General features: G+C 53.0%; 1 protein-coding gene and 1 long non-coding RNA gene across 2 annotated transcripts; both read left to right on the top strand.

Moving 5' to 3' along the window:
* The first annotated feature begins 2,615 nt into the window (after positions 1–2,615).
* TMPRSS5 (transmembrane serine protease 5) lies at positions 2,616–17,892 on the top strand. Its single transcript, XM_059181083.1, has 13 exons — positions 2,616–2,727; positions 7,468–7,591; positions 7,930–8,028; positions 8,537–8,659; positions 9,711–9,846; positions 10,180–10,293; positions 11,009–11,052; positions 11,762–11,924; positions 12,923–13,101; positions 14,856–14,954; positions 15,439–15,581; positions 15,832–15,984; positions 16,896–17,892. Exons 1-13 carry the CDS (start codon positions 2,725–2,727, stop codon positions 16,902–16,904), a joined length of 1,389 nt encoding a protein of 462 aa, XP_059037066.1. The 5' UTR covers positions 2,616–2,724; the 3' UTR covers positions 16,905–17,892.
* A 1,651-nt stretch (positions 17,893–19,543) lies between these two features.
* LOC131820310 (uncharacterized) lies at positions 19,544–24,776 on the top strand. The gene is made up of 3 exons (XR_009349575.1): positions 19,544–21,752; positions 22,629–23,195; positions 24,673–24,776. It is a non-coding gene; the product is annotated as an uncharacterized LOC131820310 (long non-coding RNA).
* Positions 24,777–25,407: the final 631 nt, after the last annotated feature.

The following is a 25,407-nucleotide window of genomic DNA, read 5'->3' as shown; positions in this document are numbered from 1 at the left end:
GGTCCTGGGAGTCAGGGAGTTGTCAGGGGGCAGAAAGTAAGAGAGTAGGGTCAGGACTAAAATGAGCCTACCAAAAAAAAAAAAAAAAAAAAAAAAAAAGATTTTAAAAATTTTAAAAATGAGCCTACATACGAATCACCATGGTAAAAATAGAGCTCCCAGGGCCTTCATGCAGAGGGCTCATGCTCCCATTGGTTCCAGATAGTGCCCGCAAGGGACAAAATTTAAGGAGGCATCACTCTTAGGGTATTCAGGGACTGGCACTCTGCTTACCAGTGAGTCCCTCCTTAAAGTTTGCACTATAGGCCCCTCTGCCTTATGCTGGAGATGGGTATTCTCTCCGGACCAGGGAAACAGCCAGCGGACTCAGAATAGCTCACCTAGAAGGGAAGGAGTGAAGAGAGACAGAGGAGCCTTCTCAGGTAGCAAAGGATGGCCATAGAGAGGCTAGTCCCGGTTTACTCTAAGACACACATGTTTATTTACGTCCTTTTTGGTGAGAACATTTAAGTTATATACCCTTAGCAAATTTTAATTATATACTGCAGTGTTATAAACTATAGTCCCGAAGTTTATAACTTTAAAGAGTTCTAAGATGAATACAGTGCTCAGATCTTACAGCGGTTATCAAGCATGCAAGCTCCATTCCCTCCCAGAACAAGGCACTAGGGGAGCCCGTCCTTCAGGCAGAAGTCTGAAAAGTTGGAAGCGCAAGATGTGGGGTCCAAACACTGCCCTCGTCAGGGAAAATTTGAGAGTTGTGAGTTCCCTCCTGATAATATGCTGTTGGGCTCAGAGTCTAGTCAAAGTAAGACAGTCTCACAAAAGGGATTTTCTAGACATTTCAAATAATGGCAGCTCTCTGGAGAGGAGGCTCTGAAGGAACTCCAGACCCGTTCTACCTGTTGCTGTTAGGCTGCTGGTTTTCCTAGCGATTGAGGGATGTTGGTTTCTAAGAGAGAGCTCGATGGAATTACAACAAATTAAAATGCCACAAAGATCACTGTTCTTACTGAGATTGTGTCATTTTCCTTGAATAAACACTTTCTATATTGCTGTGAGCCTTTGGTTAATTTCCAGACTTTAAAAAATTTGATTCTGATAAATTTTTGTCTGCTTTCTCCTTGCTCTAATGGAGAAGAGCATTTTTGGAGGTCTTTACTCTGGCATTTTCACTGAAATCACCTATAGTATATTTGGAATGCCCTTCTATATGATTGCGTTCTCATTTCTTAAACACAGCTTAGATGTCTCCCCCTCTGGTGCTTTCTCTGTGTCCTCCGGGCAAAGGAGTCAGCTCTTCCTTTGTCTTCTATACCCCTGTGTTTATGCCTTATTAATTCACTTTTCACTTACTTGTGTCTGTTCCCATGTCTTCTCGCAGCCTGCCGTTCCCTAGTTGGTGACTTATTCATCGTCTGTGCCCAGACCGGTTCTGGAACACACAGCAAGTATGCCTGCTTGTAGGCTGGGGGTATTTGTTTTAGGAGATCTCTGAGCCTAGCCCGGGGAGTCTCAGTCCGAGCCACCAGTTCTCTCCTCCTGTTTCAGTGATGCATAACTGACCTTCGTGTCTCCATCGTGTTGGAAGTGTGGGGAGCTCTGTGTGCCTACCGCAAGCTCAGAGCTGACTGAGCGTCTGAAGGAAGCAGAGGGCAGAGGCAGAGCCCTTGTCACGAGCTTCAACAGTGATAATAATGCCGGCAGCCAACAGTTACTGGGTCTTTTCCATGCTGCTGCATGCCGGGCTAGGAGGTTTACACTCACTATCTCATTCGGTTCCAGCATCAGTCCTCGGAGGTGGGTCCTGTTATCCTCATTTTACACGTGAGGCCGTGTAAGGGAAGGGGCAGAACTGGGGTTAGGTGAAGGCCCGGCTTCCAAGGCCCATATTCTTAACCATTCCATCTGAGGGATCCTTGAGGAGCGTTCGGAGGAGGGGAGACCACACAAGCCTTTTTCTTCCCTGGCACCTGTTCTGCCTCCCTGAAGTGATGCGGCTCCCATGTGTTCAGCCCACCCTGGGCTCAGCTGGGCCGCCTTGTGCTTTGAAGCAAGGGAGCGCCGAGGGCTCCTGCAGCGACTGGCCCCCAGGAAAGCCGGGGGAAGAAGCCCGTAGTTCCCCAGCATTGGGGTGACAAGTGCATCCCTGAGGAGAGAAACGGCAAAGATTCCTCCTTATTTCCCCCATTCCAGCACGGTGACAGCCCAGCCTGCTGGGAAGGCCGGCCCACACAGAGAGGAGGTATAACCTAGAGGGCTCAGAAGCATTTCCACAGATGCGGATAACCGTCCTTCTGATACAGCCCTGTCAGCAGGAAGGGGGATTGTGCTAGCATGCATGGGGCACACTGTTGGGCACAAGGGACCTGGTTGCTAAGCAACAGTCACTGGCCTCCCCTCCTCCCTGTAACCTTTTTCTCTGTTTCTAAGCTTCTAGTTAGCAGATGGGAGGGGCTGAGGCTGCCCAGCCCAGCCCAGCCCTTGGCCCCCTTTCCTGCAACAAGGGGTCTATTCATGGTTCTGAGCAGATTTATTGTTTCTCTGGAGCATGTCTGTATGTGTGTGTGTGTAGGGGGAGGATAAAGGGAGGGGCGTATGAGAACTAGGGAGACCTCATCCTCCGACCAAGCGGGCTGGGCTGTTTGATCGATGCTGATCCAAGAACAGGAGCAGAACCCTGCCTAGAGACCCCGAGGGTTTACATCAGTGCCACTGACCTGAATGGTAAGGCCGTACGTACGTCTGCCATCCCTGACCTGGCCTCTCTCTTTCTCTCTTTCTCTCTCCCTGCCCCCACACTTGGGCTTCTAGGCAGGTGGAAAGAGCCCTGTCTGGCAGCTCTGCACAAGGGCTAGATCCTAGAGGGGACCCTGTGTGGCTAATGTTTGTCCCCAGGGACTGACTGTTAGTCTCTCCTGTCCCCCATAGGCCTATCCAGGTGTTTTGCATATAGACAGAGCTTAGCAAGTCATTATTACACTGAACTTATACTCAAAGAGAGGACCAGGAGGTCCTGCTCCATGATGGCCAGTCGTTCCAGGATACTGATGAGCTCATGAGTCTGGAGGTAGAGCAACTCCTGGGTGAGGCCAGTTAGTCCAGGAGCTGAACTGAAAGCCAAGCTCCCTTGATACTGAGACAGGAGGAAGCCTGACCATGCCCTGGAATTCTCTCCAGACCAAGCATTGCCTCTTTGCTCAGAAGAACATCCGTTCAAGAGAAACCATGTTCCCAGAGGAGAAACCCAAACCATAAATGCCGTTGTCACTTCTGTGCTTTCTTATGGGTGCCCGACTGACTCTAACAAGCCTGTGGTTCTCCAGTCTCATTGCTCTTGTCCTTGAGCCTCATCTCTGGACCCAAGAAGGAGTGTCTGTGTTGAGGGGCAAGCCAAGACCCCATGTTTCTTGTGGAGCAGCAAGCCCTATTGGTGGAAGGACCAGCCCTACCTGTCCTGGGCCATAACTGGTAGAGGGGAGGGAAGGGGGGAGGGGATAGGAGGTAGGTAGGGGTGGTGTCTTGCTTCATACGGAATTTTGGGCTGCTGCCCTACTTGCGAGCTGAGCTGGCAAGGGTGTTGACACATCTGGTAGAACGATTTCCAGGGTGATTTAGAAGTGACTGATCTGGGTGAGTCTTCAAAGGCCTTTTTTCCTCCTAGCCAGAGGGTCAGGAGCATGAGGACGTTCTATGGAACACAAAGGCAGGACTGAGGAATGTGACAGGAACATTCCATCTGACGGATGGAAATCCCACCTAAACCAACATTGTCTTGGAGTCAGTGTTTCAGGTTTTTTTTTTTTTTAAGATTTTATTTATTTATTAGGTAGAGAAAGAGATCACAAGTAGGCAGGGAGGCAGGCAGAGAGAGGAGGAGGCAGGCTCTCCGCGGAGCAGTGAGCCCGATGTGGGGCTGGATTTCAGGACCCTGGAATCATGACTTGAGCCGAAGGCAGAGGCTTTAACCCACTGAGCCACCCAGGTGCCCAGTGTTTCAGGTTTTTATGATCATTGGGTACCACTCTGGGTCTTGACAGGGTAAGCTGTGGTCTTCAGAGGAGACAAGTCTTATTAACTTTTTTTTTTCTTTTTTTTGAGAGAGAGAGAGAGTGCATGTGCCCGTGCGGGTGACGAGGTGCAGGGAGGGGCTGAAAGGGAGGGAGAGAGAAAGAATCTTTTTTTTTTTTTTTTTTTAAGATTTTATTTATTTATTTGACAGAGAGAGAGTGTGAGAGCACAAGCAGGGGGAGTGAGAGAGGGAGAAGCAGACTTCCTGCCATGCAGGGAGCCTGATATAGGACTCGATCCCAGGATTCTGGGATCATGACCTGAGCTGAAGGCAGAGGCTTAACCCACTGAGCCACCCAGGCGCCCCCTATTTCTTATTAATATTATTATGATACTTAGCATTTGCACTGTGCTTTATAACTTATAAAACCCTTTTGGTCATATAATCTTTTGTGGCCTCCCTACCTGTGTCCCTTCCTCCTCAATGTACATTAATTGAATTCCCATTTTGTGGCAGGCCCTGAGCTGGGCTCTGGGAGCCTAGACCAGTGAGGAAGGGCGGAGAGAAAGAGAAGTAAATGAGCGCAATATAGGGACACAACAGGTGCCTCATAGAGAAGAAAGCTTCTTGGAGAAGTGACGTCTAAGCTGGGTCTTACGAGTCAGCGACGCGGGGAGAAGGACAGCAGAGGCAAAGTCTCTGTGGTGTGAGAGCACGTGAGGGCCCAGAAGACTGGCGTGTGTGTTCCTAGGACCGAGTTCCACTGCGGAGGGCGTCATGCCGGCAGGTGGGGATGGAGAGGTGAGGAAGGGCGAGAGCTCAGAGGATTTTGTAGGCGGTGCCTTCGGACTTTGGATTCTTCTTAAAGAGTAGAAAGATTCGTTGGGTCCTTAAAGAGGGGGTCAACTTGCTCATTTGGAATTGGAGGAGGATTGCTGCGGCTTGGACAGTGAGTGGAAATCAGATGCTAGAGACTGAAGTTTGGAGAGGAGCTGAGTTCAGCTCACGTAAGAGGCTGCAGACCGAGATTTGCATTGCCGGTCTGGGGTTTCTTCCAAGATCTTCTTTCCCATTACTCTTCTTCATGGCACGTGAGCATCTCGCAGCCTTGCAGCTCACTCTGCTCTGTGCTTTCTGAACCCCGTGCCTTTGCCTCTTCCCCCAGTGCCCATGGATGTCTGTGCAAGCCCAGCTCATCTTGGAGGGACCGTCTCAGGCTGCCTTTTCTAGGAAGCCTGTTTTGATCTCCCAGTGAGAAGCTCTCCTGCTTTCTTCTGTCACTTAACATGTTCTGCCTTTTTTTAACATGTCAGGACTCGACTGCAAATTCTCTGGGGCAGTTGGGGAGTGTTTCATGTTGATTTATTTTACTTTATTATTTTAGTAATAATTTTACTTTATAGTATTATTTTTTAAAGGTTTTATTTATTTATTTGACAGAGAGAGAGAGAGAGAGCTCACAAGTAGGCAGAGAGGCAGGCAGAGGTGGGGGAAGCAGGCTCCCTGCTGAGCAGAGAGCTCGATATAGGGCTCGATTCCAGGACCCTGAGATCATGACCTGAGCCAAAGGCAGAGGCTTAACCCACTGAGCCACCCAGGTTCCCCTTATTATTTTTTAATTAATTTTATTTTTTTATTTGTTTGGTTCTTAAAGGTTTTTTTTAATTAAATTAAACTTATTGGGGGTTAATTATAGATGCACATGCACTTATAAGAAATAATCTCACCTGTACCCTTTTCCTCTGAGTGCTAAACTCCAGTACAATATCACGACAATATTGACATTGATAAAGTCAAGATGCAGAACATTCCTATCCCCCAAGGATCCCTCCTGTTACCTTTTGGGTAGCCACACCTACTTCCCTTCCAATCCCATTCCTCCTTAACTCCTGGCAACCAGGAATCTGTCTTCATTTCTTTAATGCTATTGCTATGAGAATGTTATATAAATGGAATCATACAGTATGTGAACTTCTGAGACTGGTTTTTTTTTCACTTGACATAATTCTCTGGAAATTTACCCACATTGTCCCACGTGTCAATAGTTCATTCCTTTTTCTTTATTCCTTGGTATGGATGTATTACGATGGGTGATGTCATTCATCCATTGAAGGACACCTGACTTGTTCCTACTTTTTAGCTGTTACAGATAAAGCTACTATGAACATTATATACATATAGTTTTTTGTGTGATCATAAGTTTTCATTTTAGACATATGCACCCTGATGTTCATAGCAGCAATGTCCACAATAGCCAAACTGGAAGGAGCCCAGATGCCCTTCAAAAGATGAATGGATAAAGAAGATGTGGTCCATATGTACAATGGAATATCACTCAGCCATCAGAAAGGCTGAATACCCACCATTTGCATCAACATGGACAGGACTGGAGGAGATTATGCTAAGTGAAATAACTCAAACAGAGAAAGACAATTTTCATATGATTTCACTTATTTGTGGAACATAAGGAATAGCATGGAGGACATTGGAAGACAGAGAGAAGTGAGTTGGGGGAAATCAGAGGGGGAGACAAACCATGAGAGACTGTGGACTCTGGGAAACAAACTGAGGGTTTCAGAGGGGAGAGTGGTGGGGGGATGGGTGAGCCTGGTGATGGGTATTAAGGAGGGCACAGGTTGCATGGAACAGTGGGTGTTACACAGTGAATCATGGAACACTACGACAAAAACTAATGATGTACTATATGGTGACTGACATAACATAACAATAATTTAAAAAACTGAACATGCAGATAGTAATTTTATTCCTGGAATTTTTCCATGTTGATTTCTTTTGAGCTCCCTACCTTGTCCTCCATTGTGGCCTAGCACTTGGGCTAAGTCTTATTTATTTATTTATTTTAAAAGGTTTATTTATTTATTTGAAGACAGAGATCACAAGCAGGCAGAGAGGCAGGCAGAGAGAGAGAGTGGGGAAAGCAGGCTCCCCACTGAGCAGGAAGCCCGATGTGGGGCTCGATCCCAGGACCCTGAGATCATGACCTGAGCCGAAGGCAGAGGTTGAACCCACTGAGCCACCCAGAAGCGCTTGGGCTAAGTCTTATTTACTGGGTAAATGAATGGACGGTGAATTGGGCAGGGGGCCTTCTTCCTCTGAGACAGGAGGTAATGAAGAAAGCTGGCATCTAGACTGAGGAGGGATGCTGAGAGACTCAGAGGGCATCCTTGATGGTTGCAGGAGGCCAGGGAGGGAATGGTGAGGAGTGCTGGTTCTGGGTTTGAATACAGGCTCTGGTACTTACGGGCTGTGTGAGAATAAGGGGGTTGGAGAGCAGAGAGGGCCTGGTTGGGGGGCATCAGTGGGAACACACAGAGTCTCTAAGATGAAAAAAAGGCAGTGAGTGCACAGCCAAGGTTAGAGAGTGGCGTCTTGTAGGGGCTGGAGCTTCTCCCCTTGGTGTGGGGATCCCAAGTGACCAATGGTTATTTCCCCAGAGCCTGATGCCGGATGGCCAAACCCACATGGAGGCTCAGTATGCAGAGGAGAGCCCAGGACCCAGGAACTTCCAAGCAAAGCCAAGAGACCCACTGCAGAGGCCCGAAGTCCAGCAGCACCCCAGTAGGCCAGACTGGGCTATAGGGGAATGACAGGGTGGGGACAGCAAATGGGTAATCTTCCTACATTCCCCAGACCCTTCTTGAGAGAACCCCCAGTGGCCGACGGCGAGTTTATCCCACAGTTTAGCCCAGACCTGCTTTTGCTCTGTGTCTTGTTTGGGGGTTGAGTGGCTCTGTGGGCCTTGTGGGCATGGGGCAGGGGGAGGCGGGCAGGCTCAGTGGGGGGTGCAGCTCCTGCCCTAGCCCCATAGCTGTCTAGCCCCATGGTGGAGCCTCGGGCAGAGGAAGGCTGGCAGGCAGGGGCCAGGCACACAGACGCTGCCCTCCCCTCTCCCGCAGCCTCTCTGGCAGGGTGCCGGGGCGCAGGACAGCGCTGCTGTGCGGGGCTGGGAGCCTTGGTGCTGCTGGCTGGTGTGAGCGTCGGCTCCTGGCTTCTCGGTCAGTGCGGGGACCCTTCTGTGCTCCAGGGAAGGCCGAAGACCAGGGTCTGGGGGGTCCTTGCGGGAAGAGACAAGCAGCTGTAAAAGGCAGCCAGGACCCGTCTTTCTCCTTTCCCCCGGACTGCCCACAGGGGAGAAGGGGTCGGGGGTGGGACCGCAGCAGGAGGGAGTTAGGCTCTGCGTCCAGAAGGCTCTAGTCTTGCAGTGGGAAGTGGAAGGTACTTGAATGGATGAGCCAGGGAGGCCGAAGTCGAACCGTCTCTAGAAATCTTTCCCTGTCAGAGAGAGAGAGAGACAGACAGAAAGACAGGGAGAGAGAGCTGTGCCTCTTAGTGTGTTAGGTGGGGACCTGCCTGAGGCTGGGTGGTTGAGGGCGAGTCCCCAGGCAGCTGCTTTGGTCTCCCTCGTGCAGGGGTCTTGTTCTGCCCCTTGACCCTCTCATGTGGGAATCCCTCCCCTTTCCTAGCCTCTTCTCTGTGACCCTCTCCTGTCCTTGTCCTCCGAAGTGCTATATCTGCGGCCGGCGACCTCTCAGCCCACTCCTGGGACTCTGCAGGATGAGGAGATCCCTTCGAGCTGCTCTGAGACCAGCGGTGCGGAAGCCCTGTTCCCCACGCTGTCCAGAACAGGTGGGCCACACCCCCAAGACTACAGACCACCCCACCTGCCCTGAGCCCCTTCATGGCTCTGGGATCCCCACTTCTGGCCGGGGGAAGGGGACCAGAACGAAGTGCCCTGACATCACTGCCAGCAGTGGGGGCTCCTCCTCTGGTGGGAAGGGAGTGATGTGGTCCAGCTTTGAAAATCCATCTTGGATTTGGAGCTTTCAGCACTCCCTGGGGACGGTCTTGATCCCTACGTGGGCACAGCCAGGAGCCCAGGCTGGGAGGAGGGATGGCAACTTGCCCTCTGGGGCAGAGTGAGCCAGGAGGATGGGGAAGGGGGAACAGGTGCGTGTGGGGAGCCAGTGTGTAGCGCCAGGGAACCTTGCTTCATGTTGTCTTCTCCTTGCCAAACCTGAGTCGAGGATCAGAAGATTAGCTGCCCAGGCAGGGGCTGGAATCAGTTACCCAAGTTACAGTTATTAGCATGGGGCCTGCCTTTTGCTAGTTATGCGACCTTGGCCACACTGCTTCTTGGAACTCCTATTTCCTTCTCTACAAAATGGAGATACCACTATTTGCCACATGAAGTTGTAAGAATAATACGAGCTGATGGGTAAAAGAGCCTAGCACAGAGCCTGAAGAAGGCAGAGGCTCAGCGGTAACCATTACTAGGATGATCACAAGATTTGAAACCAGAAGACGGGACATAGTCCTGGAACCATCATGCACAGGTTCTGTGATCTGGGGCAGGTCCCTTACCCTCCCTGCCTTAGTGGTCCCTCTGCAGCGTGGAAGGGTGGTCATACCCACCCCCTGGGGGGTTGCCATGACAACAGGTGACAGCACATTTAAAAGCACTTGATTAAACACCAAACTGGAACACAGCACTATAAATAGGGGTTCTTTTGTTCTCAGAACTGGCCTGATGCCCCGGGGACAGGGAGCCCGACACTGGGTGACCCAGATGCTATCTTGAGGTCTCTTCAGGACCCCCATGGCCAGGTCCAGCTCCCCCTGCCCAGCCTGTCCCTCTACCCCACAGGAGGTAGGATGTGACTTCATGCGGTACCTTCAGTATCTTTCAGAATAAACAGCGAGGACTTCCTGCTGGAAGCACAGGTGAGAGCACGGCCAGACTGGCTCCTGGTCTGCCACGAGGGCTGGAACCCTGCCCTGGGGGTACGGATCTGCCAGAGCCTGGGGCATCTCAGGTAAGGGGTGGGGGCAGGCTTGGGGCCCAGTGAGGGTGAAGGGGAAAAGGGGGAGACCTTTATCTGCCTGTCCTGTCAATGTGCTCAGGAACTGACAAGAGGTCATTTTGGCCATCTCCTGCCCTCTGGGCATGATGGGACCTCAGCTTGTTTCTCTCCTTTGAGCATCTCTGCTCTTTAACAAATATGCATCTGAGAAGAGGTCATTGTCAGTCTCGCTCTGTGTACTGCTGGGGGAACGGCAGCTCAGGCACATCTTGGTCGTGATTATTGCCATCTCCATGCTGCAGAGTCAATCAGTTTCCTCCCGTTCTGTTCCCCTTTTCTGCCAAGACTCACTCACCTCAAGGGAGTGAACCTGTCTGACATCAAGCTCAACAGCTCCCAGCGGTTTGCTCAGCTCCCTCCCAGACTGGAGGGCTTCCTGGAGGAAGTGTGGCAGTCCAGGTAGGACTTCTCAGGAGGCTGAGTAGGTCCCTTCTGGTGAACTGTTCAGCAAAAATCTTCCTGTTGTGGGAGCCTGGGGGTGAAGACATTGGCTGTGTGAGATGGGACACAGGAGCGTTTCCCAATCAGAAATCACAAACTCAGTTCACGTGAGTGGAACTGACTCTGGCAGGGAGCCAGGGCCCTGAGGGTTTGGGATATGAGAGGGATCGTGGCATTGGGCTGCCGGGGCCTGAGATGTGTATGAGAGAGAAGAGGGTTTTGGTCCAGCAGAAACTGAAGTTTTGCTTGGAAGAAGGAGGGAGAGGGGAGAGCAAGAAGGGGTTGGAGAGAGAATAGAGGAAGCCCAGGAGGGGCGTGGGGTGACGTGCGCCTTCTTCCTTCACTCCCTTATCCATCCACCAGACACATGTTTGTTCTGGGGTCCTTAGTAGGCACAGCTGGACTTCCCATCTACAGATACCGGATTTGTAACTTTGGGCCCTGCCCAAGACCACCCTCAAGGGCCATGACCTCCTGGGGTGATGGGGCGGCGTAGCACGCTGTCCTGGAGAGCTGCTAATGAGGAGGGGCCCAGGGCTGGGAGGCAGGCAGGACGCAGATGGGGGCTGCACCAGAGGCCTCCTCTGTGTGCACCTGATGACTGCCCCTGGCCTCCCTCCAAGCCATTGGGTGGGCCCCTGCCCAGCCTCCTGCTGCCACCTCTGCTTTGTAGGAACAGCTGCGCTTCCGGCCAAATCGTTTCCCTCAGATGCTCTGGTGAGTCATATCCAGGCATGTCCAGGAAGGTGGCAGTGGGAGGAGGGAGTCTACCCCCGTCCTTAGTGTAGGTCTGGGGTGGGGTTCCTTGCCCACCTGCCCCTCTGCCTGCTGGTCCCCTTCTTGCAGACACTGTTCTGCCCCAACAGAGCCCTGACCAAGCCCCTGTCCTGTCCCCCACCAGTCACTGATCTGGGCGGATGATCTGCTTCGCCTCCTGGGACTACTTGCCTTGACTTCTGAAGCTCCCGCCCCCCTTCATCTGGAGAGCCCCAAAAGGATTACTGTTGGCTGCTAACCAGTTAGCACCTTCAGGAGACTAAGGAAGGGGGCAAATTAGGAGCCACATGGGAGACAGTCTGTGGAGCTCCTTTCGTCTGACCCCGTGCCCCCAATCATCTGTATTTCTCCATATATCTGTGCATCCATCCATACACCAACATTCCGACCTCTCCCATGGAACAGGCTTTTTATGAGGTGTCAGGACTCCAAGGACAATGTAGCATGGTCACAGCTCTCAGTGAGCTTGTAGCCTGATGGGGCAGACAGATGTGTAATTGACACTTGGACCATCCTGTCCCCCAAACTCAGGGCCAGGAGTAATAAATGAGAGCTGTCTCCGCTGGGCCACACTCGCCGAGGATTAGGACCATGCGGACACCCACCTGTCTTCTGGCTAACCATCCCCCCTGTGCTTCTCTGTTTGCAGCGTGTGGGGTGAGGCCCCTGGCCTCCCGGATAGTTGGTGGGCAGGCCGTGGCTCCTGGGCGCTGGCCCTGGCAAGCCAGTGTGGCCCTGGGCTCCCGGCACACATGCGGGGCCTCCGTGGTGGCGCCCCACTGGGTGGTGACGGCTGCTCACTGCGTGCACAGGCAAGTCTCGGGGCTGCGGGCCAGGAGGGCGCCTTAGCAGCCTTTTCTGTTTGGCCCGTGGTATGTCCCGTATAACATGTTCACGTCCGTCGGACGGTCTGCCTCCCCGCGTCCCTTCTGAGGGGCGTGCATGGCGCAGTTCTCCCTGGTCCCTGCCGGGAACAGCTCTGCACAAATAGTGGTGATAACACAAAGATTGCTTCTTTATATTTGCTCAGTTTTGAAGTTTTGCAAATGTTTTCCCATTCACAGTGCTCTGTGCTTCTTAATGTTTATCACAACTGTAATTAAATCACCTTCCATGTAATTATTGGCTTAATGTCTTGCTTCCCCTTTAGACGGGAAGCTCCGTGGGGACTGACACTCTCAGTTTTGTTTACCACTGAGTCTCTGTGTTGATTTTCCAGCGGCCATGTCCCTCTGGCCAAGGACAGTCCTGGCAGATAATAGGTGCTTCATAACTACAGCTTGGAGCAGTGTAGGATGTAGGAATGAATGACGAGTGAATGAGCTCTTTGGACCTCTCCCTCCGGCGGCGGGTGGGGCAGATAGTGTACTCCTCATTTTACAAGCTGGGGACCAAGGCTGGGAGCGGTGAGGCAACTTCCCCACGATCGATCGCAGTAGGTGGAGAGACAGGACTCATGGTTTTTCTGACTCGCAGTTAGCATATCACACAAGCCCCTTTGATGTCTGTTAAAAAACACGGAGGGTGTTTTATATAGGACAGAGAGGGTGGGAGTTGTAGATCTCCCACACTGTCTTACTTCTCTGGCCAGTCTAGAGCATTTATGGAGCACCTACTGCATGCCCAGTATCTTGCCAGCTGCTGCAAGGATACTTAGGAGGCATGGAGCCTGGGTTCTGGGAGCTCCCAGCCTGGTGATGGGGGCAGCCACAAATGGCTTCTCTGGCCAGCTTCCCCCAACTGCCACCTCATTTAGGTCAGTCTTGTGCACCCCATCCTTCCCTGGGCTCAGCATGGCTCCCGTGTGCAGTTCTAGGGTACCCCGCCTGTCCAGCTGGCGGGTCCACGTGGGGCTGGTCAGCCACAGTGCCGTCAGGCCTCACCAGGGGGCTGTGGTGGAGAGGATTGTCCCCCACCCTCTCTACAGCAGCCAGACTCACGACTATGACATCGCCCTCCTGCGGCTCTGGACGCCACTCAACTTCTCAGGTGAGGCACTGACCTGGCCTGAGCAAGTGCAGGCTGTGGGGAGGGAGGCAGGCCCTGGGGTGGAGGTGGGGGGTGTGTGTGTGGTGGCTAGGGCCTGAGGAGTGAGCTCATTTCTGAGGTTCCCTCCTAGTGCTGTAGACATTAACACGTTCAGTTCATTGGATGACCACAGTGATCTTGGGCATTACCTGGACCGAAGCATGCAGCAACGTGTGTGGGCTTTCTTGGGGCGAAGGTTCTGGCCCCCCGCATAGCTGGGCTGCAAGAGGGACTTGCCTCAAAGTACCTGGCAGAGCTTCCTTGGTGGTCCATCTCCCCACGTGCTGCTCCACCCCGACCCCAGGCTGGCCCCAGGTCCCAGCCACCGTGGGACATGTCGCAGTTATTAAGCTTTATTTTCCCAAATGTCTTTCCTTCTGTCTAACCCTGACAGGTAGATGAGGCAGGTATAAACAGGGAAGGACCACAGGGTTTAGTGAGGAAAGTGACTCTACAAGATCTCTCAGCAAACTGTTCCCAAGCCTGATGTCCTGACTCCGGGGTCCGGCTTCTCTCTGGCAGCGGCTCTCAAACCCCCACCCCTGCACGTAGCACGCACGGGTGCCTGCCTCCTCACCAACAAACACACACACACACGCGCTCACACACGCACACACTCGCTCATGCCATCTTCATGCAAGTAAACACACGCGCACACTCCCATGCGTACACATTCATGCACAAGCACACACGTGCACACATGCTCCCATGCGTACACACTCATGCACAGGTGCACACGTGGACACACACTCTTTGCTCCTCCCTCCCATTACCACCTGTAGCCTTGGGTTTCCCAAATCGCAGCTGTTGCTGCATCCCCCCGCCCCTCACAAATATTACCACGCATGTGTACTCCCTGAACTTTGGCTCAGCAGTTAATATTTCTAGAATGACTCCAGTATATTTGAAAGGGGAGCTTTAAGTTACGACTGAACCAGAGAACCCATATTATTTGTGGCGAATAGGTAACAACCGTAGAAACACGGAGAGAAAACAAGATAGCACTGAGGCTCCAGCTTGCTGCCCTCTGCAGACCCACCACGCCTGGGCCTGCACTCTCCGTGTTTAGGTGGAGGCTGGCAGGACTGGGGAGCCCCGGAATGGCACTGGAGGGAATCTTTCTCTTGGCTGCTCTTGCGGAGGTGGAAAGAGCTCTGAGAAGGGAATCCTTTCTCCCCATGGCACTCAGTGTTTATTTTATCATCAGCATGTCTGTGTGTTACTTTAGAACAAGTTTGGGCCCAAGTCCCTGTAGGACTTGCTACACATTTTTGGAAATAGTGCCCCAAGAGGGATCCAATACCCTAAGGAAAATGCAAAATGAGTCCTCATTAGGAGAAGTTGGAGAAGTCTGTGCGGGGTGTCCATTGCCCAACCTAGAAGGCACCAGGCACACGGTGGTTTATACATCATCCTCTGTGTCAGTGGTGACCTCCGTGCCAATGTGGTGCAGTGTACGACCTGCACAACCTTTCAGGAGACCTGGCTGGTGGAGGCAGGGAGCCAGGACTGTTTGAAAAGGAGTGACAGTTGTGATTTCTCTCTGTCAAATAAACAAATAAAATCTTTAAAAAAAAAAAGAAAAAAAAAAAAAGAAAAGGAGTGACAGGACCTGCCAGCCCTGGTTCTTCCCCCAACCTGAGGGTGAGGAGGTGGGGAAAGGAAACTAAGCAACTAAGCCCAAGTGGGACCCAGGACCTTCTGCTTCTCCACAGACACCGTGGGTGCTGTGTGCCTGCCAGCCAAGAAGCAAGATTTCCCAAGGGGATCACAGTGCTGGGTGTCTGGCTGGGGCCACACCAACCCCAGCCACAGTGAGTCAGCTCCCAGGGCCCTGGGTAAAATAGGGGTGGGGGGACCTTCTGGCCAAGGTGAGGCCCCTCTATCTCCCACCTCCACCTCCCCCAGCCAAATGGTGGTGCCCACCCCCTTTTTCTCTGGCATCACTGTTGGTGAGACCTAGGAGCCCTGGTCTCCCTGGCCTGGGTCTTTCTGGGAGAACAATCCCTGAGTATCTCCTGAAGCCAGGTGTTTGACACCCCTGCCCTCCATCCCAGGAGTGCTGTGACTTCAGTGTTTGGGGGGGTGTGGGTGTGAGTTCTACTCCTCTTCACTCTTACGTCTGATGGACCCACGTTTCCTTCCCGAGGTCCGCAGATCCCACCTTGGGCTCCCCTCTATGGGTCTAATGCCTCCAGGGCCCCTAATCACCTTCCCTCTTGTTGTTGTGTCTTCCTGGCCTTGCTTTGTGCCCCGCGGCCTGGCTCTGTGTCCCTCCTTCTCCATGTGTACCTGCAGCCCACAACTCAGATACGCTCCAGGACACGTTGGTGCCCCTGCTCAGCACCGAGCTCTGCAACAGCTCCTGCATGTATAGTGGGGCGCTCACCCCCCGCATGCTGTGTGCTGGCTACGTGGATGGGAGGGCTGATGCGTGTCAGGTACAGCACAGAGGGGGACCGTGGTGGTGTTGGGGGGAATGGGAGGACCTGCGGTGTCTTGACCTCTGCTCCGAGCAGCCTCTCTAGAAGGAGGAGTGCCTGGGCATGTCGAGTCGTGTGCTAAGGATTTATGGAGGGGTGAGGCAAGCGGAGATCCCATGCTGGAAGCAGCAGGGACCAGGAACAGAGGCACTGTCCCCTCCAGCAGGAAGGACTAACTACCTCTTTCTTTGTGTCTCCATGCCCTCAGGGTGATAGCGGGGGGCCCCTGGTGTGCCTGGACAGGGGCACCTGGCACTTGGTGGGGGTGGTCAGCTGGGGCCGTGGCTGTGCGGAGCCCAATCACCCGGGCATCTACGCCAAGGTTGCTGAGTTCCTGGACTGGATCCATGACATTGTGAGGGTGAGTGTGGGGGCAAGGATGGGTGGGTTTGTAAAGGACCCAACCCTCGGACACTGGGACCCTCACCTCTTAGGCCTGGGCCCTGCTTGGGGCTGGGGAATGGTCCCGAGAGTGGGAGGAGGAGGGGATGCTTGTAACACTGAATCCATTGGATTTTTAAGGATTTAAGTGTTCACGAGGTTCGAGTAGACCTGGCTTTGTAGCTCAGATCCGCCATTTACTGTGAGCTTTGGCAAATCGCTAACCTTGGCAAGCTTCAGTTTCCTGGTAATAGCACCATGGCTACCTTGACCGCTCCTGTGTGGAGTGAATGAGGCCAGACTGAGCAGTGGCTACACGGAGCTGGCTCTAGGCCTCCCACCATCGGTCTGCGTGTTGTGCACATGCGGGTTTACTCCTGGTTTCTACGGTGGTTAGGAACGCCTGCATTCCCTGCACTCTGGAGAGAGCGTGGCATTTAGCATCTTGGGTTCAGCAAGGGATTAATTCTTGTGCGACACCCGGCAAGGCTCTTGACCATCCGTTCGGTGGGAGGGCCAAGCAGGAGAATGTGTACGAAATGGGTTACGTGTATGAAGAGCTTTACAAGTGCAGGGCGTGATGAAGAAACGCCTCTTTCTGCAGGGCTGGGCACAGGCATGGGTAGGGAATAAATTTTAGAGTCGACAGGGGACACATGCACCCACCTCCTCATTCAGGCCTTTCAGAAAACCGTGAGAAGCAGGTATATTTAGCTGCATTTGATAGAAGTAGAAATCAAGGCTCCAAATGGTCAAGTGATTTACTACAGTAAACGTTACTGGGCTAGTAGGTGGTGGGGCCATGCTGCGGGTCTGGCTCCTTCCTCTGTCAGCCTAGGACTCCCTCCCCGAGTGCTGCACGCAGCCTCACGCTTCCTGGGTCTCTGGCAGGTCCACTAAATGGAGGAGAAGCGGCAGCCTCAGATGCCGAAGGCACGGGACCTCCTACCACACAAGACAGTCACCACCTGTGGGCCAGCCTTGCTCATGTAACAGGAGAGTGGGTGGGGCTGGGCTGGGAGTCAACTGGTAGCAGTTCTGTGCCTGCCCTTCTGCCTCCCCCCCCCCCCACCTTGTGCATATCTTTTGGGAGGATGCTCAGGGACACCCTGCAACCACTCTCTCCGTGTGCTCTCCTGCGGGGCAGGTGCCACCCTAGAGGAGCCCCTGGCTCAAGGCAGGGCCAAGCGCATGGAGTCAAGGACCCTCACCCTCCCCACTCTGCAGTCTTTCTCACCTACTGCCTGTTCGTTCCCTCCTGGCTCTGACTGGCACTGTGGGGTGGGGGTGCAGGAGCCCTGTAAGAGTGCTCTGGTTGGCACTGGGATAGGGTGTTGGTTTATAAATGACAGTTCTGCGAACTGGTCCAAGGCGTGTTGTTATTAAAGTGAAATGATGTTTCGTCTAGGTCTGCCTCTCATTCTCAGTCTCTCTTTCTGTCTCTCTCTCTCTCTCTCTCTCACACACACGCTAAGATATAGTATTTTAATTTTCTCCTATGCATGTTAAAGCTCTAGAACGGGGCTCCTGCTCATCTTTCTAGAATTTTGGCATTCACTTATTTAATTCTTTACATTTCTTAAGTCCACACCACATGATCTACAGCAGAAAGCCCCAGCTCTCTAGGTGGGCTACAGCCGCAGGCCTGAGAGCCATTAAGTCATTGCTATCTTAGGAGGGCCTGGCTTCCCAAGACCTGTGTCTCCTGAGCTGCGGTCTTAGCACTGGGCCTCCCGTCTTGGGGAGATTTCCTTCTGAGTTTATGCCCAGTTAGCATTTTCCTGGTTCAGCTTCTCCCTGACTCTCTCCCTACCCTAGCAATTAAAATACACTTGGCATCTTGTTTCTAAAAACTGCAATAAATTTTTTATGGTGCTTACCCAAGGAAATGCAATGAGCGTTTAGCAGTAACACAACTTTTTTGTGAGTTTATCAGCATTTTTTTTTTTTTTCCTGGAGGGTCTGCTCCCTTTCCATGAAGTGCACTAAAACTGAGGGGCCTCAGTTTACTGTGGCTCTGTTACCTGGGAGGGGGTTGCTGGGTCTGCTCTCAAACCCCAGGAGCAGCACAGGGAGGCCCTAGTGGGGGGAAAATTGCCTCACCCTGTGTTCGTGGTCCTCCAGCCACTTCTCTGAGCTCGTGTGTTTACTCCCTGACTCTTCTAAGCTCCCCTCCCCAGAGGCAGCCTCCGGGCAGCTGATCACTCTGGGCAGGGAAGAGTTACCAACAAATCCATCAGCGGTGATCCTCTTGGTGTTTCTCGTGTCACCTGGAAGCCTTGGCTTATTCGAAGGGAGGTTTTTATTTATCACAGTCATTAGAGTTGGTTAATAACCAGGAACAGTGGGATATTCCAGTTTATCGACACTATTCATGTGTATCTCACTTAGATCTCATAATATCTTGGCGGCGAAGATATCATTATCACTGCGGCCACTTTACAGGCAAGAAAATCCATTCAGAAAGATTGAGTATTTCCCCCAAGACCCACCACAAGTAGGTGCCAGGGAAGCCCGGGGCTTTTCACTCTGCCTCCGCACCCCTGTTCTGCACGTGGATGAGCGAAAGGTCCAGTGCCGCCCAGAAGTGTGGACTTGGAACACAGCTGAGTTGCTTGCCTGCCCGGAGGCATTGTGGCCCCTGCTGTTTATAGGTGTGGTAAAGCAGAACCTGGGAAATGAAGGGTCTCCTGCCAGAGACCCTTCTCAGGCAATATTCTTACAGATTTCCAGTTCTCTGTGATTTTCACAGTCTGCCTTAAACCTTACAAATGAGTATCTTCCACAGGAGGATGATAAAGAGAACCCTGATTAGAGAATTTGCTAATAGCAGTTCCCTGTTTCCCGACAGAAGCTGCTGGTATCTTTTGCCAGGCGACCAGTCGGGTCTGTAGACTCCGAGGCTCTGCCTGCACTTAGTTGTTTGCACCTACTGGTGTAGCTCTTTGGATGGTGAGGAGGCATGTCCGTGGGGGCTAGTCCTGCTCTTCTGGCCGGTTGCCTGAGTGCCGGGATAAAGATGGGGGGCAAGGAAAGGCAGGAAGATTCAGGTCCAGAAGGATTTTAATGGGGGACCAGCTGGGTGCCCAGCTGCATTCAGAGGTAGAAAAGCCGACTGCCTTATTGGAGTGATGAGACTGATTTGCAATAAATTATAGTGGCCAGTCAGGCACAAAGCTACATGGCGAAGCAGTAATTGCTAAGGGAGCTCCAAGGGCTTCTCGTGGAATAAGTCAGGGCATTTCTGTGCAGGAAACCTGCTTCTCTTGTCAAAGGGGTCTGTGTCCCACCTGCCTGAGCAGAGCTGGCAAGCCCCCTGGGACTTCCCCAGCAGGTCGCTCCTGGCTGCCCTGCCCAGGGTCTCCTCCTTCGCTTGTCTACTCCTTCTCCATGCTTTCGGGGGCTGGAGGGTACCGTGCGGGTGCAGGCTCTTTCTCTCCTTGTCAGACCTTCTGTGGAGTTCTGCTTTTCCTAGAAAGTTTGCTGTGAACGAAGGGGCAGCCCTGCCATTCCTTGGGAACCTTTCCCAGGCTCTTTCTTACATTTTACTTTTGGAAGTGCTGGGCTCACTTGTAAAATGACAAAGCTGGAAGTGCTGTAAGTGCTAAAAGCTGATACTGGAGCTGCCAGGAGCAGATTTCCCCCAGCCCTCCCACTGTTTTGGATGCTCTGCGCTCTCCTGGCCATGCACTTAGGACCCTCCTGGCTACTCAAGAGAGAGCCCAGTTCCACCTGCTGCCACTCTTCAGCCTCTCCCAGCCTCGGGCTCCAGATACCCCCCACTTCTCGACTCAGACACATCAGGACGCACTCCTTGGGTGAGCCTCACCCTTGGGACTCTGCTTCCTGCTAACCAACTGGCGTTCAGGGTTGTTAATGGCTGTTTAAGTGGTCTTAAATACCACCACCTCTAGAAGGTTCCTAGTAGCAGATGGGGAGGAACTCCTACTTCTGAGGGCAAGGCTGGTCTTTCTTACATATTCCGAGACCTGGAAAGTGAGACGTGGAGCAGGCAGTACAACTGTAGACTTACAGCCCAGGGCTCCAGAGGCCCTCAGGCAAAGCAGTCCCGGGCAATCTGCTGGAAGGTTTCTGCCTGGAGTTGGTGCTGGAACAGACCAAGCTGGGGACTCAGAATGGAGAGAGCAGTCCTGGCTCCAGACGACGCCGATCTCCCACTCGTGTGCCTCTCTCAGAGCAAAGTGTGGGCTCCAGGAAAGCGGGGGCTTTCATGGGCCTGGGCTTACCTTCCGAGCTTCCTCCCTTCTAATGGATCTTTGGCTGTGGCATCTGATGGAGTAGAGCCCCAGTCTGGTCCTCCAACCCCTTAAGAGTGTGCTGCCCTGAGTAAGGGACTCCGCCTCCCTTGAACTTGGTCTCCCACCTGTCCAACAGGGAGCCTGGGCCAGGTGGTCTCCACGGATCTGCCCCCTTAGCTTTAACTCAAACCTCTGTTACCTCTGGAGACACCTGCCCCACCGTGGAGAGCACCGAGGGGTGGTGTTGGGCAGATGTGAAGGACCAAGCACGTTCCGGCTCCTCAGGCCCACACCAGGACAGCACTTCCGGTGCTCTCCCTTGAGGCTTGCCCTCGGGGTCCTGATGGGGGTGGGGACCACACCAGGGAAACAATTTTTCCCCCCATGCCTATCTGTCCAGTGTTTGTGTGTATGGGGGTCAAGGTTCCAGGATAGGTGGAGGCCCGTGACCTGGCAGTGTATCAAGTCCCTACCAGCTACTTCCTGACACCCGAGGCTCCGTGTAGAGCCTCAGGGGCCCCAGCTCTGAAAGGCGGTGAAGGAATTTTCTCCCTCTCATAAAGACCACGGACACTTTCCTTCTGTCCCCTCTCTCTTGACAGCTCGTAAACTGGCCTCAGGACCCTCTCTGCTCCCCAGACTCTCCCTGTGCATGAGGAGGAGGGGTGAGGAAAGGTTTTGGTTAGCAGAACCGTTAACAGGCAGCGTTTGTCCCAGCTGTCCTCTGCCCCTGGCCATGTCACCAGTCCCATGGAGGAAGAATCCTTTCCCATGGCCCCTCAGGGTGACCCTATCTTCCCAGTTTGCCTAAAATGCTCCTGGTTTTATCTCCGAAAGCCCCATGTCCCCAGAAACCGCTGTCTGGGCAAACGACAGTGGGTCCTGCCAAGTCCACTGTATTTATGAAAGGCATTCTGTGAAACCTAGTGCCCCTCGGCCCCCTTCAGTCTGTGCCTCCAGTCCTCCTTCAGTCTGACTGGACTTAAAAGAAACCTGCCCTGGTGACCCCAGATTTGGAGGAAGAGAAGTTTCCTGGGAATTCTGGAGGGCTGGACTGCTGTGCAGACGCTGCCTCGACCCGGCTGCCAGGGCTGCCCCTCCTTCCCTGCGGCCATTCCTCAGATGGTGGCCCGGGCAGCGGGACTTCACCTCGCCAGCCTGGTGCTCCCAGGCCCAGAAGCTCTCCTGCAGACTGGGGAGGCTGGGCAGGTAAGGTAGATAGAGTGCTGCTCCTGGAAGCCATGAATAATAATTTCCCAGTTTCCCCAGGTCTCCCTGATTTCTGCTCCCCAGAGCAGATACGAGGCTCAGCGAGCACCATTGGGGGAGGCGAAGAGGGGTGCCGTCGTCCCCCTGGGAGGCCGGTAGGTCTCTTCTCCAGCCTCTGCCAGACGGAGGGGATCAGAGAAGAGCAAAGAAGAGACTGCCAGACTGCTGGAGCCCGCAGGGATTTTGTGGGGTTTGTTTTTCCTCAGCACTGTCTGCAGAGGTGAGGGCATGAATAAAAGAGTGAGGGAAGATTTACTGTTCCCACAGTCGGCGGTGGCCTTGTATTTGCATAGCGGATCTGGGCGAGGAGGGGCTGGAGCAGGTGGGAGCGAGGCTGGGACTCAGGGAGAAAGACTTGGTCATCTTTCCGCAAGGACCCCGGGGAGCTGCAGGCCAGGCTGCGAGGGGCTTTCTAGGCCAACTCTCCCATCACCAGGGGCCAGAGGGTCCCTCCGCTCTCCCACCTTCTTGCCTGCATGAACCCATAGCAAGCAGCTTGGGTTCAAGAATCTCTAAACCCAGAGGCACGTGGTGGGCCTGAGGGGTGTGCTGCCAATGAGGACCTCAGAAGAAAGGGTTCCAGGCTGGGTTCATTGTCATTCATGGCCCTGGTAATGACAATTGAGATATGACCTTTATCACAGCCTAGCCCAGTCTGGAGCTGGGTGGGGCTGGGGCTGGGGCTGGGGCTTTCCGCTGGCATCAACCTTCACGGGGTCCCCTGTCACCCCTACGTGCACGTCCAAGGGGATACAACCCATATCTTGGCAACACTGTACTGCTTCTGGGGCCAACAAATGATGGACAACTTTTTATGTAGTCGTCCTAATGGGTCAAAACTGGTGGTGGCAGGCAGCGGAAGAAAGGAAAGTCCGAGGGGCTGGGGTGGTCCCTGGGAAGTGATCTGATCTGTATTGTGTGTGTATGTGCGGTCTGTGTGTGTGTTTGTGTGCATATCTCTGTGTGTGTGTGCCTTTTTTTTAAGGTTCACATAATTTATTTACTATGTGAAGTAGCTTAAGTTTGAAGCAAGTTTTTAAATGTTTTATTATTTAAAAAAATTTTTTATTAACATATAATGTATTATTTGCCCCAGGGGTACAGGTCTGTGAATCATCAGGCTTACACATTTCCGCAACTTTTGTTGATCATTGATCGGTGAACTCGGTCTTTGGCTGGATGTTCTTGCTGATCTTCTGGGTCAGTGGCCTGTTGCTGTGACTCTCAGATGTCTTTGCCCGAGGCGGAATTGCACCGCCGTTGCCAGGGGCCAGGCTAAGGGTTCGCTCTCAGGAGCTTTTGTTCCCTGATGGCTTTCCGTACCGCTTTGGAGGATGGGAATGAAGATGGAGGCCGCCCTGTATCTCACCGGAAGAGCTGAGAGTTGGGGACTCCACTCCTCAGTGCGCCTCAGAGAAAAGCCGTCAGTCCCTCCCGTCTCCCTGGTCTCCGGCCGCACTTGTGCTCATCCGGCCTGTGACCGAGCGTTTCTGTCTCTAGTGCATGGCCCTGTTTGGAGTCTCCAATCCCAGCAGATTCCTACCATGCTGCTCCCACACTGCTTCTCCTGGAGGAGAAAGGTGGGGGTTTTCCCGGATCTGCCACTTGTGGGGTCCCTGCTCGAAGAGCAGTGGCCTGACTGTGCCTTGGATCATGGTTTAAGGTAACCCTGAGCTGAGAACCCCTCCTTAGCTCTGTCTGCAGTGGCTTCCCCGCTCTGGTACCTGGGAGCTCTGCCACACTCAGAGACCCCTGGTGTTTCTGTGACCCTGTGGGAGCTGAGACCACACTGTCCCCACGAGGGCTCCACCCCCTGCTTAGCCTCTGCAGCGATGTCCCTCAGTGGAGGCGACTTGTATAAGTCCCGATTTTGTGCTCTGCTGCTCCACCGCTTGCCGGGAGCCGGCCACTCCCCCGCAGTCTCTCTTCCTGTATGTCCCCTCGGATTCACTTCTCTGCACATCCTACCTTCCAGAAAGTGGTCGCTTTTCTGTCCCTAGAATTGCTGCTCTTCTTCTCTTCCATCTCCTGTTGAGTCTGTCGGTGTTCAGAACGGTTTGATAACTATCCTGCTCAACTCCTGGGACCCGATGATATTTAGTCTCCTGCTCCTCTGCCATCTTGCTCCTCCCTCCTGTGTGTGTGTTTGTGTGTTTACCTGTGTGTGAGGTGCCACAGAATGTGTCCCCTCACCCCGAAGAGGTGGATCTAATTCTGGCCAGTGTCTATGTACAGGCCCCCCACCTTTTGCTCCCCCCTCCCCACTACACACACACCACCTCAACACTTTACCCAAGCAGGCATGATCATAAATTACTAGGAAGTAATCCTTCATGGCCCTTATCATGAGCACAGTGACCATCCCAGTTGTCATATACAAGAACCAAAGACCTATAGTTGCGTGTTTGTGTGTGTGTGTGTGTGTGTGTGTGTGTGGTCATTTCCCTACAGGGGCTTCTTAAGTTAGCCTCTGAAGCCTGCTTCTGCCTGGTCCACACTAACATTTATGGGTCTTAGGGCAAGAATGTGGATGGAAGGCCACAGACCCCCTGTCTAAAGGGTTAAAAGTCAGACATCAAACTAGCAAATAGATAAATTTAAAATGTTTTGCCATGACAAATAAACCTTCTTCAAGTTGTGGAAGACCAGATCCAAATCCTTGGGTTCATTCCTGGAGCTCGATGGGTTGGGGAGGGCCAGCAGGGGGCTGCCTTTCCTTCCCACCTCCTGATCCAGCCCCTCCTACACAGAGCCTGGTGGACAGCCTCGTGAGCTTTCCTCCTGCCTAGGGCTGTGCCCAACGGGAAAGAGGCCTGTGCGGCCTCAGGGCCACTTGAATTCTAGGGTCTAGAAGGGGGCACGTGGGCTCAGAGTAGGCACATGACCTCAGCCCTTTGAGTTTCTCCCTTGAGGGAGGGAGTGGTCAAAGAGGGCGGGGACGGCAGGGGCAGGCCGAGGGAGAGGCAAGAGAGGTGAGGACAGATTGTCTTCCCCGAATGCATATGTGGCAGCCCCAACCCCCAGTGTGACTATATTTGGATACAGGGCCCTTGGGAGGTAGTAATTAAGGTCAAGTGAGGTCTTCCCTGGCGTCCTTATAAGAAAAGGAAGGGGCACAGCCTTCTCTCTTTCCTCCCAAGCACAGAGAAGAGGCCATAGGAGGATGCGTTGAGAAGGTGATCACCTGCAAACCAGGAAGAGAGTTCTCACCAGAAACTGACCTTGATGGCGCCTTGGTCTTGGACTTCGGGCTTCAGAATGGTGAAAAATAGATTTCTGTCCTTTAAACCAAGCAGCCTGCGGTCTTCTGTTACAGTAGTCCTCACCCATTAATATCAAACTAAATCACCATAGAAGATGCTCATCAAACAAGAGCATAAATACAAGAGGGAACTCGGTGTGCGGCCTGTGGCTTGGGTATCTGCTGCACCAGGTCTGGGAGGCATTTAGGGAGGCCCACTAGCAGGGAGGGCAGTGCTGCTCCCGGGAGACCCGGAGCCTGGGTTCTGATTCAGTTCTCATCACTTCTTATTGAGCCCAGCTGTGTCTGGACTTGGTTGAGTTCCTATTTTCTCCCGTATGGAATGGGGCTAATGACATGCCCAGTGCAACTCAGAGTAGACAGGAGACCAAGTCACATTAAATGATGAGAAGGCTTTGGCAATTGCATAGAGCTAGGCAAATGGAGAAGGGTGTGGCTTCCGATACATATGGCATATCTGCCAGTCGTCGTGGTTGGCCGGTCAAGCCTCACTTACTGGATGTTTTCTTGGTGTCCTGCCCCATCATAAGCCTGGACCACCCAGAACTGAATGAAATAGCTCTGTCCTCAAGGGGTTCATGCTCTGGTAACAGACCAGCGCTGAAAACTGGTT

Source organism: Mustela lutreola, chromosome 1 (genome assembly GCF_030435805.1).
Source record: "Mustela lutreola isolate mMusLut2 chromosome 1, mMusLut2.pri, whole genome shotgun sequence".
Lineage (NCBI taxonomy): Eukaryota > Metazoa > Chordata > Mammalia > Carnivora > Mustelidae > Mustela > Mustela lutreola.
Note: the sequence above shows the minus strand (reverse complement) of the source record. Positions and strands in the feature narration are given on the sequence as shown.